We start from the raw sequence: 19,180 nt of genomic DNA on the forward strand, positions 1-19,180 counted from the left end.
TGAGTTCCAGGACAGCCAGAGCTATACAGAGAAAACCAAAAAAAAAAAAAAACAAAGAAAACAAAAAAAAAAAAAAAAAAAAAAAAGAAAAAGCTGCCTACTTAATCCTCATATTTGATCATAGAGGCACATGGATGTACTAAGATGAGAACATTGCATAGCAAAAGAAAAAAAGAAAAAAAAAAAGAATGGGAGGGCAATACAGGAACCTGAACCCCAGCCCTTACACTGTACTATCAGCATCCTTTTTCAATTCACTTTCCCAACTAGGAAACATGGATCTAAATGTCTTGTGCACTGCAAAATGGGGGTGAGTCGCTCAGCCTCCACTGTGATTGCCTATGCAATGAAGGAGTATGGATGGAATCTGGATCGAGCCTATGACTATGTGAAGGAAAGACGAACAGTGACCAAGCCTAACCCCAGCTTCATGAGACAACTGGAAGAATACCAAGGGATCTTGCTGGCCAGGTGGGTTGGGAGTGGCTTTCTTTGCCTCTCATCCATTACCTTTCGGAGTTAACATCTCCTTCAGCTACTCTTGCATCATATGGTAAATGACTTGAGCTGTCACAGGCTGAAATCCTCTGGCTTGATAGACTTGGTTTGCTTCCCTGTGAACAGTTCTAAGCTGTGTTTTTAGAGTAATAGCACAGCTGTCTAAAAGCAGTTGCAGCTGGTGCCAGGGTTTGACTCCAGCAAGTCTCATGACTTGATCTTGACTCTCAAATCTGGGCTATGTTTCCACAGAACAAAATGTTAAATAGCCTTCCAGCCTATCCACGCAGAGGGGCCACCCTCCAGCCCCAAAGAATTGTGAAAATGTGACCACAGCATAGCATTATGGTTTCCACTAACAGCCCCTCCCATTTACTCAGCTTTTGGAATGATTTCATCTGAGCCTCTGTCTTGAGAAGCTGGGAAAATACTCAGTCCTCTGTTTCACAGAAGTTCCAGGTCTCTAGCACCAAATCTGATGATACTTTCACATTAAATCAGAGGATAGGGCACGGAGGTTCTTTTTGGCACAAGGAAAAGGTACCTAGGCATTTGAGGAGAGCATAAATATTACATGTTCCCAGACACACACATAACGGATGTTAGGCAATGTCCTCATGTGACCTCCTGAGAGGAAGGACGCTACGTGTCCTGCCAACTTCAGTATTTACTCTGGAGCCCCAGGCTACTGCAAGCTGTTGGGTTGATTTCCCTTCCCTAGTCTACCTCCCCCAATACGTGGTTTTTCTTAGATGTTAAAGGAATCTCAGGAAAAAAATTTAAATGAGTTTATGAAGGGCAGCATAAACCAGAAAATCACACTTCCTCTTTCCTTTTCCTTTCCTTTTCTGTTCCATCCCGACTTCCTGAGCCTGATTCATAAAGGGAGGGCAAACTCCAGACAGGAAAAAACACAGAATTTGCATCATTAGATCTGGTTTCTTTTTTTTTTTTTTTAAGATTTATTTTATTTATTATATGTAAGTACACTGTAGCTGTCTTCAGACACCAGAGAGGGAATCAGGTCTTGTTACAGATAGTTGTGAGCCACCATGTGGTTGCTGGGATTTGAACTCAGGACCTCTAGAAGAGCAGTGAGTGCTCTTAACCACTGAGCCTAGATCTGGTTTCTGTTCCTAGTTCACCCGTATCCTGCAGCCTTCAGAAGTTACTTGGTGTTTCTAGTCCCCACCTGACCCCCATCTGTAAAATTAAAACATCAATATGCAGTTGAGAGAGGCGGTGCAGTGCCTTTAACTCCAGCACTTGGATACATGCAGTTCTCTGTAGGGTCAAGGCCAGCCTGGTATACATATCAAACTCTAGGACAGAAAGGACTACATAGAGAGACCCTGTCTGTAGGTAGGTAGGTCTATGTTTACTGTTTCGTTTTGGGTTTTTTTTTTTTTCATAAAATAACACATTTTGGTTTTTTAAAGACAGGCTATCACATACCCTAAGCTAGCCTTGAACCTACTATGTAGCCAAAGCACCTAAGCCTCCTGCCTCATCTTCCAAGCATTTAAGTCATTCTTTATATATATACCACTATGTGTTAAGGGTTGTTTCTCATCATTTCTTCTCTCCATGATTACCAAAAAAGCATACATTCATATTTGTTCTTTTTTTCCTTCTCCACTGACATCAACCTGCCTCCAACCATCACAGTCATACCGACTCCCCAGAAAATGGCATGAGAAGTGTCTCTGGAATCTCTTGTGTTGTGATGTCCAGGTTAGGGATATCATTTAGGCCACTTTTGACTGCCAGGACTGCTCATAAAGAATGTTCTAGAACCAAATCCAACTAAGCCTCACTGTCCCTCCATTTCACTGTCACCTATGTGGAGTGGTCTACAGAGGAAGGGGGAACTCCCTGAAAGGCAGTTAGACAGAGACAACTTCCAAAGTTTGGTTGTCCCTTAATAGTATTTTTTTCTGGATCTTGTTTTCACATCATAGGAAACACATGGTGGCTCTCAGAGAGTAAGAGTTGTGATCCCAGCATCCTCTAACTGTAGTTCCGCAGAGCAGCACTGGGTACTCGGCTGGCTGTGCCAGCTGTTGTCTGTTGGAGGAAGCTTCTTGGTGCAGTGACCTCTGAGTAACCTGTTTCTATAGTAACATCTCAGTTGATTACAGTCGTAGTGAGAGCATGAGGGCCCCAGCCATATGTCAGAAATGCAAAGACCTTCTTACATTTCTCAAAATATCATTGGTAGCTTAGCAAAGGCTGGTTTACTCTTCCTCTTAAAGACCTAAAAAGGATGGTATAATTAAACTGTTGGTATTTTTCATGTTGTACTTTTTTTCTGTTTTAATAGTTGTGGGGTGGTAGCAAGAAGAGCGAATTATAAAGCTCTTCCTGCTACCACAAGCATCTGCCAGATTTATGCTCTATCAGACAGGTTCAAATTTCAAGCAGACCATTTGCAAGCTGAACCATGTGTCTGTGGTGTTAGGTTCCAGTGTAAAGGGGGCAGGAGGAAAGCTAGGGAGGAAAGCTAGAGAGAATTTGTGTGTCATGTCCTCAGACATGCCCACTTTGGTTATGAGGGCCAGAGATAGCAGGGCTCGATTCTTATCCTGGTTTTCTGGTGGAGAGCAGTCTAGTTAGACATAGCTGTCAGCCCAGAGCAAGGAGCCTGAAATGAAAGGACATGGATTTCTGGTCCCATGACAGCCAAGCCTAGTTGTGGCTTAAAAGGATTTTTTAAAATAGCTTTCTGGCTAAATAATTGAAAATATCCAGGACCATGCACAACTCACGGAAGTGCCAACACTGCTTTCCTAGTCCCCTAGAAGGTAACCACGACCAACCTCAGTCTCCTAGCCCTACACTTCTAGCAGTAGTTTCTTCTGTATACATTTCTTAAAGAGTTGATGCTATTACCTAACATGTAGCAAGAAAGCAGAAGGAAGAGAATAGAATGTCGTATATATCTTATCAGTTACGTTTTTTTTTCCTGATCATCTAATAAATAAGAAAACTAAACTGTTTCCCAGAGTAGCCTAGTCATATGTGTGCCTGTGTTTACATGATTCCAAATTCAGGTCAGGGGCCACTCGAAGGAGGGGAGATCTGAGGCATGGTTGCATCATCTAGGCCATACGCCAACTCTGAAGTTCCTTTTTGGCAGCTTGTTTATTTACTTGCCTGCCTAGAATAGGAGGTGTGGGGGTCAGCTGGATTAGAAATTACCAGTTTAAAATAATAGATATGATCTAGTGTTGTGTGCCGAGTACTGTCAATGTCAAAGCATTAGAATACACCAGGCAGAGCCCCACTGAAAAGCAATCTAGTGTTCCCAGCAAACCAGTGATGCACAAATGCCCCCTGACCCATATATTACACTCTATTGCATGACACCTCTGAGAGACTGAAGTCTTAGCAGCCAAAAGAATGTCCCTGGCAATGTTTATAGTAGCTAAGACTATTTGTCAACCATATAGACAAACTAATTGTGAAATATTTATTTCACTTTATGAAAATACATTTACATACAGTGATGGAGTTTGAAAACATTTTAGCCAAAATAATGTTTTACGGTCGGGTGTGGTGGGCATGCCCCTAATCTCAGCAGAGAGAGGCAGGCAGATCTCTGTAAATTCAAGGCCAGCTTGCTCTTCATATAGTGAGTTGCATGATAGCCTGGGCTGTGTAGTAAGATTCAATCTTAAAATTAATTAATTCTTTAAAACCACCTGCAATAACATTTTAAGGGAGAGGAAGGGACTTATGATCAGCACAGAGCTCAGGAGGGAGGAGGTTCCAGGTCAGCAGGGAGCACATGAAGGTGTAGTGCTGTAGCAGTGATGGTGGTCTCTGGACTGTGTTAGTGTGCCTACCACTCTGCCTCAGGCCAGTCTTTGGATTAGATTTTCTTTCTCTTACTCTCTTATAAGTAGGTGTCAGTTGTATTCCCAAGGCTCAAAGGAGTATTTTCTGATGATCATCAACCCCCAAGAAGAGAAGGAAGTCCCTGCTGAGCAGCAGGCTGTGATGTTAGCTCATCACTGTTTACACTCACTAGCATAGCTCCCATCTCATATCTCCTCGTGACTGGTGATATTTCAGTGTACTATCTTTATTCCTTTTATGTATGAGTGTTTTGCCTATGTGTATGTGTGTGCACCACATGCATGATTGGTACCATGGAGGTCAGAAGAGGGCATGATTCTCTGGATGTTATGGATGGTTGTGAATCACCATGTGGGTGCTAAGAATTGAACCTAAGTCCCCTGCAAGAGCAATCATTCCTAACCACGGAGCTGTCTCCCCAGCCCTGACTGATAAGCAATTTGCAAGCATTTAAAAAAACAAAAACAAAAAACTATACTTTGGGGAATTCTTGAGATTATGGAAACTTCTCATTGTTGGCTAATAATATCAGCTGCTGTTTTATACTGAAGAATGGCTGAGAACAGCTACCCTCCAAGCTGTCTCCTCAGTCATATCATCACAGGAATTCTCTTATGGTGCTGAATGAGAAGACCCATTTGCACAACCCCACAATGAGTGACAGTGTGGAAATCAGAAAGCACAGGTGGTATTTAGGCCTGGAAACAAAGGCCTCCAGAACTAAGAAAAGAAGCTAACACAGGAAGCATGCTGGCCTTGGTTGGTAATAATATAGTTTAGTCCATGCTTTCTCAAAGCAGTCAGCTTGCCTCTCCCTTACTTGAGATGTGTGATGTGTGTTATGTTGTCTCCTCCTAGGGGTGGCTGGAGGTCATGCAGCTTGAAAAGGGTAAAGCTCTACTGTACACCCAGCCAGCTGATTATAGCTTGTCTTCATAAACAGATTTGACCTGTTCCCTCTGACGGAAAGCACCCTCTGCTGTGAAGGCCTGAGTCGAGCGTCCCACCCAAGCAGCAGGCGGCAGAGGGAGCTGAGAGCAGGTGTAGAGCTGAGAAGAAACAGGGTCACATCAGTGTAGGCACATGACTCAGCAGAACCCACATGTGGCCCCAAGCCAAGGGCAAGTTGTTTGAAGCCGAGTCTCCCCTTCCACCCAGAAGTTAGGTAACTCTTTGTCTGCTATTAAATCATGGGGACTGTCAAGCACCATATTTAGGATCTAATCCCTGGGCAGGTGATCCTGACCAACCGTACAGGCAGCTGAGATATTTTGGCTGGGTTTTTGAGAATTGTGTTTCCTATAAGCGTGTAGTTTGAAGTAAACTTGTCCCCATCTCAGACTGCACTTCATGAAATAACCAAAGAATGACTATGTAGTGATCTCTGGGGTTGATAAAGAGCCCTCTTTGGCCCACATTTTCCTAAGTGTTGTCTCAAGTTCTAAGATCTTTCGGGAAAGGCTTGTCCTCTATACTCATCCTCTTCATTCTATAACAGCATATTCAATCCACATTTACTAGGCCTCCTTTACTTTCTAACTTAATGATCACCTTAGCCAGACATGGTGGTACACGCCTTTAACCCCAGCGCTCAGGAGGCAGAGGCAGGTGGAGCTCTGTGAATTCAAGACTAGCCAGTTCTACATAGTGAGCTCCAGGTCAGCAAAGGCCACATAGATCCTGTTTCATACACATACAAAAGACGGTGGAGCTGGATAGAAGGCTCAACAACCCACTTCGGTATCCAGCACCCATACTGGTGTAGCTTCTAGATATCTGACTCCTCTTCTGACCTCTATGGTCATCCTCAGAAATAAAAATAAGAAGGATCCTGATCACCATCCCCCCACATCTGCCCAACAACAAAAGCTAATACATAAGCTCGTATTCCAATAATAAACCTCCAAAAGATTATTTCTTTTTGAGTAATTTATATGTTCTTTAGGTTGGGGGGTTGTTTTGTTTTATTTCTGGTTAAATTGTTAAACATTTTTTTTAAGATTTTAGATATTTTAATTTTTTTAAAAAAACTGTGTAAATTTTGATTGTATTCCTTTCCCTCCCCCAACTCCCAAATCTTCTTCCACCTTCCTACCTTTCTTTCCCTCTTTAAAAAAAAAAGATGGCATAGGTCAAAACAAATAAAAACCAGTAAGACAAATAGCACCCCAAAGCCACAGTACCCATGTTGAAGCTGCTCTAGAGCATAGTTGATGACATATCCAGTGCCACCCTAGTGGAGAAAACTGATTTCCCCTTTCCCAGCAAATGCCTATTGCAAATAGCTTCTTGGTTAGGAATAAGAATTTGTGTCCCTTTCTCTGTGCTGAGAGGTTTTATCTGAACTTATGCAGGTCTGTGTGTGCTATCACAGTCTGAGTTTGTATGTGAGGCAGCCCTGTCATGTCTGGAAGATGTTGTTTCTTCAAGTCATTCCCTCACCTCTAGCTTTTATAATCTTTCTGCCTACTCTTCTACATAGATCCCTGTGACTTGAGAGGAGCAGATTTATTTATCTTATTTTATGTGTATGATGTTTTGCCTGAATGTATGTTTGGTACCCATGTGCCTTTAGAGGCTAGAAAAGGATATCAGATCTCCTGGAGCTGGAGTTAAAGATGGTTTTGAGCCACTATGTGGTTACTAGGAACTGAACCCCAGTCGTGTGTGTGTGTGTGTGTGTGTGTGTAAAAACCATATACCCTTAAAATATTTCCTCAAGAAAACTTCTAACAGGAAGAACTGATTATTTAAAGATTAAATTTGGAGAACTATTTCTACACTTGACAGGGCCAGTGAGATAGCCCATCAGGGAAGGTGCTTGCCACTATGCCTGACAACTTGAGATAGATTCCCTAGAACTCAGGTGATGGAGTGAGAGAACCAACTATTTCAAGTTGTCCTCATATCTCCACTTGTTGGATATTAACACAGTAAAAGACATTAAAAAGATTGAAGTCAACAGGTCACACTTACCCATGCCATGAGAGAACTTGATTATCAATAGTGACTGTTAACAACAATTTCAGGTACCATTAGTCTGATTACAGAAAAAAGTCAGATCACAACACTCTAGAGGCAGAGACAGAGAAATATCTACGAGTTTGAGGCAGACTGGTCTACCCATGAGATGGCAGGAGTTTCATCCAAGTCAGCCGGGACTCTAGTGAAGGTCTGTCTTGAAACAATTCAGATCTTAGCCATTATTGCTGTTTGCTTTGGGTTTTGTTCACATGAGTTGTGCGTCTTTTGCAGTGTTCTTTTGTCTTGGTCCAGTGAATAGGAGCAAGGATTTGCAGGAGATAAGGTTTCTCTGGGTGTGGTTTCCCCAGGAAAGATGCTGACTGTTTTCACAAACCTGTTTGTGTTGTTCACAGCAAACAGCGGCATAACAAACTCTGGAGATCTCATTCAGATAGTGACCTTTCAGACCACCACGAACCCATCTGTAAACCTGGGCTCGAGCTCAACAAGAAGGAGATGACCACGTCAGCAGACCAGATCGCTGAGGTGAAGACTGTGGAGAACCTTGCAGCCATGCCTACCGTCTTTATGGAACATGTGGTCCCACAAGATGCAAATCAGAAAGGACTGCACACCAAAGAAAGAGTCATCTGCTTGGAGTTTTCTTCACAAGAGTTTCGTGCTGGACAGATTGAAGATGAATTAAATTTAAATGACATCAATGGATGCTCATCAGGGTGTTGTCTCAGTGAATCAAAATTCCCTCTTGACAACTGCCATGCATCTAAAGCCTTACTCCAACCTGGACAGGCCCCAGACATTGCCAACAAGTTCCCAGACTTAGCTGTGGAAGACTTGGAGACAGACGCCCTGAAAGCAGACATGAATGTCCACCTACTGCCAATGGAAGAGTTGACATCGCGACTGAAAGACCTCCCCATGTCACCTGATCTGGAGTCACCAAGCCCCCAAGCTAGTTGCCAAGCTGCCATCTCGGATTTTAGTACAGATCGTATTGACTTTTTTAGTGCCCTAGAGAAATTTGTAGAGCTTTCTCAAGAAACCCGGTCTCGGTCTTTTTCTCACTCAAGGATAGAAGAATTAGGTGGAGGAAGGAGTGAGGGTTGTCGTTTGTCAGTGATAGAAGTGGCACCTTCAGAAATGGCAGCTGATGACCAGAGAAGCAGCTCTTTGAGTAATACGCCCCATGCCTCTGAAGAGTCTTCTGTGGATGAGGACCAGTCGAAGGTAAAACTGCTTTATGGTTTTCTATTTAATGAAATTCTCACCGAAGAAACTATTGGAGACTTTGCTGTGTTAATGTCTTTGGGAGGCTGGGTAGGGGGTCACCCATGCTAAGCCAGGCTACACCACTGAGCTTTACCCCCGCCCTAACCTTTATTTCATTAATATGTGTGTGAGCTGGCAGTTTACATGAGCAAAGATGCCCAGAGAGCTTGAGTTGCAGGGGCTTGTGAGCTGCCTACCATAGGTGCTGCGGACTGAGCTCTCGTCCTCTGTACATGCTCTTAACCACTGAGCCTTTTCTTCAGCCCTTTGATTCACTCTTGATGTTAGTAAAGATTTCCCTAGTAAATAGGAAAACAATCCAGCTAAGACCTTCCTTTAAAATGGGGCGCTTTTTTAAGGATTTTATCTTTTTAGGCTTTGATGTCACTTTAGATTTATTTTATGTGCATTATAATATTTTGTCTGCATGTATAAATGTGCACCACATGTGTGCCTGGTGCCCACACAAGTCAGGAGAGGGCTTCAGTTTCCCTGGAATTGTAGATGGTTGTGAGCCACTATGTAGGTGCTGGGAATCAAACTCAGGTTGTCTGCAAAAGCAGCACGTGCCCTTAGCCTCTGAGCCATCTCTCCATCCCCTGTTGGAAGCTTTTCTGAAAGGAGATGATGCCAGAAGAGAACTAGCCAAAGGCAGTTCTGTGGACCCTGGGGCTCAGGTCAAAGCTGAGCAGTGATGAGGTGCCACAGTGCCACCTGAGTGAAGTGGCATCTGAGAAGATGGGTTTATTTGGGAAACATTTTGTCTCCGAAAGTTCACAAGCTAGACACGTGTAAATAGTTGCTGGAGTAGCAAGATGTCTGTGCTGAGCTCAGTGATGCTGACCAGAGACTTTATCTCCAGTCCTATGGAGCTCAAAAAGCAAACGGTAATTTGGGAGGATAAATTTGGGAGCAGCCAGAATCCTAAGATTCCCAAGTGGCATATGTTTTGTTTTGTTTTGTTTTTCAAGAAAAGTTTCTCTGTGTAGCCTTGGCCTTCCTGCAATTCACTCAGTGGTACGAGACTGGCCTAGAACTCAGAAGATCTACCTACCTCTGCCACCCAAGTGCTGGGATTTAAGGCATGTGCCACCATGCCTGGTGATGAATGATTTCTTATAAACTATTTCAGAAGAAAGAGGAAATGCCATAGATGGTTTAAAAAAAAAAAGTTGCTTTGTTTCGTCTGTCTGTCTGTCTGTTTTAAGACAAAGTCTCAACAAAGTCTCAAGTTTACTCTAACATACAAAACTTGCCTTAATGATCTTAATGGACCTCATTATGCATTTATTTTGCAGTACTAGGGATTTAGCTCAGGGTCCTGTGCATAGCAGACAAGCACTTTGCCAACTGAGCTTTATCACCAGCCTTGGTTACATACCTGAGATCTGGTCTTTTCCTCCTACTTTGCCTTCATCTGCTATTTCTTCTCCAAAAATACTACTTCTATTGTGTTTGTTGTATTTCTATGGGAAGTCAGAACATTTGAGCTCTCTTTATGAACCAGTCAGTGTGGTGGCATTGACAGAAATAGCCTTCCTACTGAGTCCTTGGTCATACGAGTACTCCTTCCATGGCCCGTGCACATACCAGGCTCACCAGTTCTGCCAAGATCACCTCTGCGTGAGGTCCTGGCAGATTCTCCCCAAAGGCAAGACTGACCTTGTTAGTTTATACCAACTAAGACTCTTCTAAAGGATCAAGACCAGCACAATTCTTAAATGTTAACAAAAGAGACTGACAGTCATACTGACTTTTAAAAGGACCATGTATAGATTTTGAAGTTAAATTTTTCTTTTTTTTTTTTCTTTTTTGCAGTGGGACCTGATTTGCAGGGGAAGCGGGGGTTGGGAGAGTCTTGTCTTAAATCCATGGGAATTATTGCCTTGGACAGGAGTAAAATATCTACCTTGTAAAGAAGTAGAGGGATTCCCTTGAGAATCTACCTTTCCCAGAAGGAGCCGCATGAAATTTAGAGATTATTGCCAGGTGTGGGGTACATGCTTTTAATCTCAGTACTAAAGAGGCAAAGACAGGCAGATCTCTGAGTTCAAGACTTAGTCTATGTAATGTGTTCTCCTGTCTCAGAAAAGAAAAGGAAGGGCTGGAGCCAGCAGTGGTGGCAGACGTCTTTAATCCCAGGACTCAGGAGGCAGAGCCTGATCTACAGAGTGAGTTCCAGGATAGCTAGGGCTACACAGAGAAACCCTGAGGAGAGGAGGTGAGAAAGGAAGGAAGGAAGGAAGGAAGGAAGGAAGGAAGGAAGGAAGGAAGGAAGGAAGGAAGGGGCTAGAGTGATGGCTTATCAGTTTAAAGTACCTGTTCTTGCAGAAGACCTGGGTTTGATTGCTAGCACCTATGTGGTAGCTCATAACTATTCATAATTCTATTTCCAGGATCAGATGCATTCTCCAACTAGGAGAGCACTAAGCATGCATATGGTGCACATAGATCCATGAGGCAAACATGCATACACTACACATAAGACTTAAAAATCTAGAAAGAAAAAGAGAAAGACAGAAAGAGAAGAAGAAAGAAATTTAGAGATTGTGAGGTCAGATACAAAGCACATTCTCCCATCCAGGAGGAACAGTGATGAGGGTGATGTGTTGAAAGCTATTAAGAGAGAAAATAGCAGTAAATCTTCAGATTGTACATCAGATGGCAGACATATCCATCTTACCCTGTCTTATACTGACCACCAAGCATTTGAAAGAACTGTCACCACCTGGGTAAGTTACTGTCACATTAGAAGTTAATAAGCCAGCTAGGAAAAGGTTTCACTTATTTCCTTATGGTCTAAGTCCTGGATGCTAGTGGTACTATGAAAATATGGGTTATAAAAGTTCCTATAGCTATTTGCAGATTTTAAAACAAAGTCCTAAATTAAAATCTTGCTTTAATAAACAGAACAAAATTTAGTAAACAGTGGTATACCTTATAATGCATTTTCTGCCTCCTGCCTTGATGGATCCTGTTTTATTCCTGTAGTCTGACAGTACAGTGAACCTATGCACTTGGCACCGTAACTTATGTTCTCATAGACAGGTTCTCTCTGATTACAGGGTTACTAAGTGAAATACTAGCACTTTCAGTGAGGCCACAATTTGCCATAACTATCTCACTATTTTCTCTTCATAGGCAATCACTGAACTTGTCAGCCCAGACATCATCATGCAATCTCACTCAGAAAATGCAATTTCAGTCAAAGAAATTGTGACTGAAATTGAGTCCATCAGTCAAGGAGTTGGGCAGGTTCAGGTGAAAGGAGACATCCTCTCTAACCCATGCCACACACCAAAGAAGAGCACCATTCACGAGCTGCCCCTGGAGAGGGTGCCAGCCCCTGAGAACAAACCTGGACATTGGGAGCAGGATGGGAGTTTCTGTAGTGTCCAGCCAGAACTAGCTAGAGACTCAGGGAAGTGTGCCCCGGAGGAAGGCTGTCTGACCACACACTCATCCACAGCAGACTTGGAAGAAGAAGAACCAGTTGAGGGGGAACATGACTGGGGCCCAGGGATGCACTCTGGTGCTAAGTGGTGCCCTGGGTCTGTGAGGCGAGCCACCCTGGAGTTTGAAGAGCGCTTGCGACAAGAGCAAGAGAACCATGGTACAGCCTCTGCAGGCCCCACATTATCCAATCGCAAAAACTCTAAGAATGATTCTTCTGTGGCAGACTTAGTGCCAAAATGGAGCAGTGATGAAACTACCCCAGAACATTCATTTCTCCTCAAAGAAGCCGAGCCGAGCAAGGGTAAAGGGAAATGCAGTGGTTCCGAAGCCGGATCACTATCCCACTGTGAGCATAATCCCACCATGCCAGACTGCGAGCTGCCGGGGCATCATTCCTTGCCAGCTCCTCAGGACTGCCTAGGGTCAGATAGTAGAAGTAAGAAGCAGGAAGGAGGCCTACAGAAGCAGAGGACTGTGGTTCCAAACCAGGAATGTGAGACACAGGCCATCCTTCTTCCCCTTCCCAAGAAAATAGAAATCATTGAGTATACACCAACAGTGACATCCCTGGGTCACACCGAGCCAGGAGGGGAGGCGACACCCAGCAAAGAGGGTGAGAAACAAGGCCTGAGGAAAGTGAAGATGGAGAAGTCTATCACTATGTTTTGTGCGCTGGATGAAAATCTGAACAGAACTCTAGACCCCAGTCAAGTTTCTCTGCATCCCCAAGTGCTACCTCTGCCTCGTTCTTCCTCTGAGTGTGACAGGCCCGCTGACCCAAACCCTGTGTTAAGTAGCCCTCAAGACAAAGGGGACTGCCCATCCACACCCTTCAAGACAGCAGCACCTTTGGTCAGCTGCAGTACCCAGGGAGCGTCTTTCAGCTTGGATTATTTGCTTCCCCACTCTGTGGTTCACCTGGAAGGCTGCACAGAGCAAAGCAGTGCCACCGACAGTGAACTCTCTTCAGAGCAGGCTAGCTGGGAGGACAGCCGGGGGCATTTCCTCTCCAGTGGTAGTGGAATGGCACACACATCCTCCCCATTAACTAACGAAGACCTAAGTTTAATTAACAAACTTGGTGACAGTGTTGGTGTGTTACAGAAAAAACCAGACCCGTCACCTGAAGCCTGTAGAATCCCACATAGCTCTAGTAGTGAAAATATAAGAGATCTCAGCCACAGCCATGGTGTGGTAAAGGAGCACGCTAAAGAAATTGAGTCTCGAGTGATCTTCCAGGCAGGGTTTTCCAAAACATCCCAAATGAAGCGCTCAGCTTCCCTTGCCAAGTTGGGTTATCTGGACCTTTGTAAAGACTACTTACCAGATAGAGAGCTTGTCTCCTCAGAATCCCCTCATCTCAAATTGCTTCAGCCCTTCCTCAGAACAGACTCAGGCATGCATGCCTTGATGGCCCATGAGCCCTCAGAAAGCACAGGTGCCCACCAGAACCCACAGCCCACCAAGTATTCTGTAGAGCAACTCAAAACATCAGAGTGTATTGTGCAGAGCAAACCAGTGGAGAGGCCCAGTCTGCAGTATGCCAAAGAGTTTGGTTACAGTCAGCAGTGTTTGCTCCCCAAGGCAAGACCAGAATTGACTAGTTCTGAAGGAGGCCTTCCTTTGCTACAGACACAGGGTCTGCAGTACACAGGCCCCTCTCCAGGGCTGGCTGTGGCGCCCCGTCAGCAACATGGCAGAACTCATCCCCTTAGAAGACTGAAAAGAGCGAATGATAAAAAACGGACAACCAACCCCTTCTATAACACCATGTGATCCTGAGCCCACACACGTGATTTTCTAAGAAAATGTTTGTTAAAAAGGTGGTGTAATATGTAAGGAACATGCACTTTATTGGTTAATTTTATAATATTTTTGGTCATTTTACTGTTCCTGGCTCATGCAGGGTTTGGGTTTTTCCATGTGTGTATGTGCATGTATGTATGTGTGTGTTTGCGTGTGTGTGTGTGTGTGTGTGTGTGTGCGTGCGTGTGCGTGCGCACGCGCGCACGTGCACGCATGCATGTATGTGTGTATGTATGTGTACTGATTTGGATGGCAAGATCATTTTATTATTTTTTTATTTTTTTAAAATTCAAACCTCAAAATTTTTTTCAAAGAGCACCTTTATCAAAGGCAAATTGCTGTTTTTCAATCAACTGCCACCTGTCTCTTCTCATTTTGCCCTCTGAGAAAAGACATGCCTACTTGGTTGAGGGAAAGAAACAGATGGGGTAGGTGGCACTGAAGCTGGGAACTGGAGATGCTCACCCAGGCCTGAGGTGACCTATCTGCTGAAGGGCAGAGGGAAGTCACTGCTCTCAGCCTTCTCCTCCAAGCCCTCTTTTGGAGTCTGTGAAGTTGTAGGCTCTGCTTTGCTTTACCAGGCAATTGAGACTCCCATTTCTTCTGATATTCCAAAAGGCATCGATCATTACAGAAAAAAAGGAGTGGTAATTGGCCTATTGATCGAAACCTACGAAGCAAATAATTTTCCCCAAGAAAACAATCTGAAAGTCAAAGGGAACCCTAATCAAAATTCAAGGTCATCTGTAGAGAAATGCATTAGGAGAGAAGGTGGGAATGCAGCCCCTGAGTTGCTGTGGGGGCCAGTGGACTCCATCCAGGTGAGTCCTGGCCCTGCCTGCCTGCCGGATCCCCACCTGCCGGATGACAGGCTCTGCCACAGCCTCCCGACTGAAGACCTGGAAACAGGCTTGAAAAACAGCAAAGTCAGTGTGTTCTTGTAAAATGAATATATACTGTGGGTTTTTAACCCTGTTACTTGAATACTCTGTGGGCCTTCTGAGTTTAATGGCCGTGGTTTTCCAATTGATTTCTTCTCTCTTGCTGTTTTCCTATCCTACCCTTTTCTTAATTTCACAAATTATATTTTGTTACATTACATACATCAAACCTATTAACACTTGACACAAGTTTTTTCCCCTAATTTTTCCTAGAAGGTTTGTCGTTTCTCTACAGTTCATACACAGTATTTATGTACATAATGTCACTTTTTAAATGTTTCATGGTTGATATTGTGGGTCTTTTGATTTATTCTTGTTAAGGAGTAGAGTTGCAACTGGAAAAGAGAGAGACACCAGAAATAAACTGGTAGTTTCTGGTAGAAATCTTTATTTGTTTTAAATGAAAACTTGTCATTGCCAGCTCCTGCCAAATTCAGTACTTCCTCTTAAGAAACCCCTGCAGACTCCCACGAGATCACACTGAACGCTGGCTTCTGTGTGAGGCTGAAGTCCCAGGTCACTGTTTGCCAGTAATTGAAGCGCAGCCAGATATGTGTCTTCACTGCCCAAACTAGTAGACTCCCCGTGTGTGGCTGAGAGGCTGGGGCAGCTCAGCCAAGAGCACAGATCCCACTTAGGATACCATTGCTTTGTTGCTGGCCTGCTGCTCTTAAACACTGGCCTATCTACTACAAATATGCCTCTGAGAATAGTACAAAAAACATCTGGAGATAACCAACACAGCTCAGCAAAACTGAAGAGGTCTACAAATTTGCTTCCTGCTTGCTTTTGTTGATGTCGGAATTGCTGAGGATTGTCTGAGTAGGAGCCAGGGACTTAGGTTTTTGATTCATCATAGCCCTAGTTAGAAATAAACAGACACACAGATTATCATTAGAGGCAGACTTTGGAGGGAGCAGGTAGTAGGATGCAGGAGAAGTAGACTGCAGCCATTTTCAAGTGCTCCAGAGCTGGGAGTCCACTTGCCATAAAAAAAAAGTGGTTGGTTCTGACATTGCTGCCAGGAAGCAGTTAGCGACCACCTTCGGAAATATGTGGTATAGAAGTTATATATACCTGTGCTATCTTTCGGTAGTTTCTTTAAATGTTACATCTTTGTGCATCTTGGATATTTGTGTGTTGTCTCGTTAGGTGATATGTTTCATTGTGAGGAAGGCTTGGGAGGCAAGATGGTGGATTCCAGGACCCATCTGCTAAAGAATCCTGTCTACCAGTGTGATGGAAGGATGAGAAGTTACGATAGGGTGAGGAATGTTTACATCAAGGTTGAGAGAGTGCATCACCAAAAATAATAATAAAAGCTGGGTGTAGTGGCTCACATCTGCAGTCCCAGCACTTGGGAGGCTGAGGCAGGAGGATCACTATGAGCTGAACGCTAACTTCGGCTAGAGAGTGAGACCCTGTCTCAAAAAAAGTAGCATCCATATGCCACACATTATCAACAATGGACACTGCTCTCTCATCTCCCAGTGTAGAATATCCTCACTGCATCTCTCTTAGCAGAGACTGAGAAAATGCCCAGTGAGGGGACTGGGGAGCAGACAGACAAATGACAACACCTGGTTTTGTTTTCAAGATTTAAAGAATGGAAGAAACCATCTTATGCTGTCTTCCTTCTTAATTGCATTTCCTATCATTTAACTCACCTGCTTAGGTATCTTCCACACAGGGTCTATAATTCAGCTATGCCAAAGGGTCTTGCCAGCCCTGCAAACCCCAACACTTGGGTTGTTCCTAAGTCATGCCTATGGCTAAGGTGGGTGCATAATAAGCTGTTGAAGACTTTTTACTTTAGCATTTGATAATTTCAGATTGTCTGTCTGTTTTTTCTGTTCATGGAAAGCCTGGACCTAACTCTGACGAACTGTTAAGCAGGAAAAACCTTGACCTCCTGACTAGTGCTTAACTAGTGCTCTTGCTCAATGCCTCTGTCTCTCTCTACTGTTTTTAAGACCACAGTAGTCCTGTCAGTAGGTCTGGAAAAGTGTATAAGCATACATGTGGCACTTAGACAGGAGAGCTGACATTTCAGTGCCTGGGCCAACAGCCCCAGGAGCAGGCAGGATTGGAGCTATAGCCTGACTACATTGAGCTATACCTGACTTTAGGGAGAGGACCCCAGCCCTTTGTTGTTTTTGGAAACAGCAGCAGTGGGTGGTGTGGGCACAGTATAGTAGGGAGCACTTCATCTCAGTTTAGTTGCCTCTTGTTCTTTTTAACATATTTGTTCCTGTTCCTGCATCCCCACCTCTTCAGCATTTTAGTGTTTTCCTGCTCTGTACCTTTGTCTCTACTGCTATTTCCTTCTTTCTCATTCTGAGAACTACCAAGAGCTCCAGGGACAGCCTGGGAACACATCCCAGGCTCCAAGGTCTCCTGCTCCTGAGCCCAGATGTTTCCTCTGAAGGCCTCTGACAGTGGCTCACAGGACTGCACCTGAGGTTCTCTTTCAGTAAAGATGTTCTGTGGGAGTTGGGTTTTTTGGGGTTTTGTTTTTGTTTTTTTCTAAGCATTATGCAAAAAGTTTTAAGGGCATTTTAAAGAAAAGCCATTTTTTCTTGGCTTTTCCAAACAACTATCTGTGGATACTTTGTTTACTTTGTGAGTATTAAAATATGCATCATCACTGTGGCCTCAGGCTCTGAAGCCATGGTTGTCCTATGAGTCCTCCCCCAGAGAAAATGCCATATTATTGTCAGCCCTTGTGAAAAGTGGGTCAGGTGTGGAGCCGATCTCCTTCTGTGTCCTGCACTCGCATCCAGCAGTCATTTCTTAGTGCTGGTGTGTCTCCCTAGTGATGGTCGTGATGGTGAATGGATAGTATGATTGTTTGGTTTTCGATTTTTAACGGTAGACAAGGTGACATTCCGTTGTTTCAGCACCAATCCAACTTAAAAGATCATAGACTTCGTTACCCCTTCCAAACTAAAAGATCAAGCATGTATTGGACATAAGTGTATGCGTTGCCTCGACTCATCTGGCACCTATATTAGGAAACGGCCTGCCACCAAAGCAGGAAGCTGCACGCTCCTCTCCCCAGGGCTTTGGGACCTCTTGATGCCATGAAGAGCTATTGCAAGGTGCTTCTGTACTGCTCCAGCCTGAAGCAGAGGTGACTAGGCCCGCTTCTGCTAGGAAGAAAACCAGCCTCCTCTCAGTGCCCCAGAGATCTAGGACAGGATTTCTAAACTGGAATCACCTCTTACCAGCTTGAAGAGCCCCACCCCACCCCAGGTATAGGGCTGGTGCTGCCATCGGCCTTCACAGCAATGCTGGTGGCAGCATCCTGTCTACAGAGAGCAAATACCCCAAATGGAAAGCTGAGAAACTGACATGTGTCCTAGTCAGTAAGCCCTCTGGGAAATGATGGGTTTTGTTTTATTTGATTGATTTGCTTGGCGTAGCAAAGGTGCCTTTCCCTCCCTCCCCCCTTTAAACTTTGTTTGTAAGACTTGTTTGAAACCCAAACAAGTCCAAAAGACTCGCACTGACTGTTACCTTTGTCCAGGCTATCCCAAACTTCTCTATGCTCTCATTTTATTAAAAGCAGGTGCTCCCTGGAATCTCTGGGAACTTTTTGAGGCATTCAGAGCAGAATATAAAGAGTGGTCTCATCTCCTTCCTTAATCCTGGTGGTTGGGATGTCCCACTTGTATCATAGTTGTTTTTATTATTACTGATGTGCTCCGCTGTTTTTAAATGTGAACTTGTGCGCAGATGTGCAGATTCAATGTTCTTGTTACAGATTGAATAAATTTTTATTTTGAAGACAAATGTCTGTTTCAAGTGTAACAAAAGAGGGAGGTGCTGATGAAGGTGGGAGGTTGGAAAACAGCCCGGACAACAGACAGACCAGCACACACTGAAGAACTTAATGTGGGGAGGTAAACATATATAAACATATGTACATGCATTTGTTTATGTACATGTATATAACCTACCTTTCACAAAAGATGGGGTAGGAAACAGAGTTACAAAAAGTTGCAGACAAACTCAAATCAGGTGACCAGGCTGGGAACTTGGCTGGTCAAAGAGTCACTCACAGAAGCTGTCACCTGAATGGTAGAATGAATAAGCAAAATTCTTCTGCCAGCTGTGGTGCAGAGTGACTGGTGTGGGGCATCTGCGGTGACCTGCTCTAGCAGTGTCTGGATTTATTGGGTGAGTAACCTCACCGGACATTAACACAGAGCAAACAAGTTTTCATCACAGTGAAATCTAGGCTGGGGAGAGGGCTCAGTGGTTAAGAGCACTGGCTGCTCTTCTAGAGAACCCACGTTCAAATCCTACATGGCAGCTCACAACTGTCTAACTCCAAAACTCCAAGATCTGACATCTCACAC

At 44.0% G+C, this 19,180-nt stretch overlaps 1 protein-coding gene across 5 annotated transcripts in view; it reads left to right on the forward strand.

Moving 5' to 3' along the window:
• Ssh2 (slingshot protein phosphatase 2) overlaps positions 1–18,611 on the forward strand; it is a 244,958-nt gene extending 226,347 nt beyond the window's left edge. For all 5 annotated transcript variants that reach the window (XM_029483719.1, XM_021178063.2, XM_021178064.1 and 2 more), the window contains 3 exons: positions 271–471; positions 7,737–8,571; positions 11,755–18,611. In XM_029483719.1, the coding sequence (XP_029339579.1) occupies positions 271–471; positions 7,737–8,571; positions 11,755–13,845 (3,127 nt within the window). In that variant the 3' untranslated portion in view covers positions 13,846–18,611. The remainder of the gene's footprint in view (positions 1–270; positions 472–7,736; positions 8,572–11,754) is intronic.
• Positions 18,612–19,180: the final 569 nt, after the last annotated feature.

This window comes from Mus caroli, chromosome 11 (genome assembly GCF_900094665.2).
Source record: "Mus caroli chromosome 11, CAROLI_EIJ_v1.1, whole genome shotgun sequence".
NCBI lineage: Eukaryota > Metazoa > Chordata > Mammalia > Rodentia > Muridae > Mus > Mus caroli.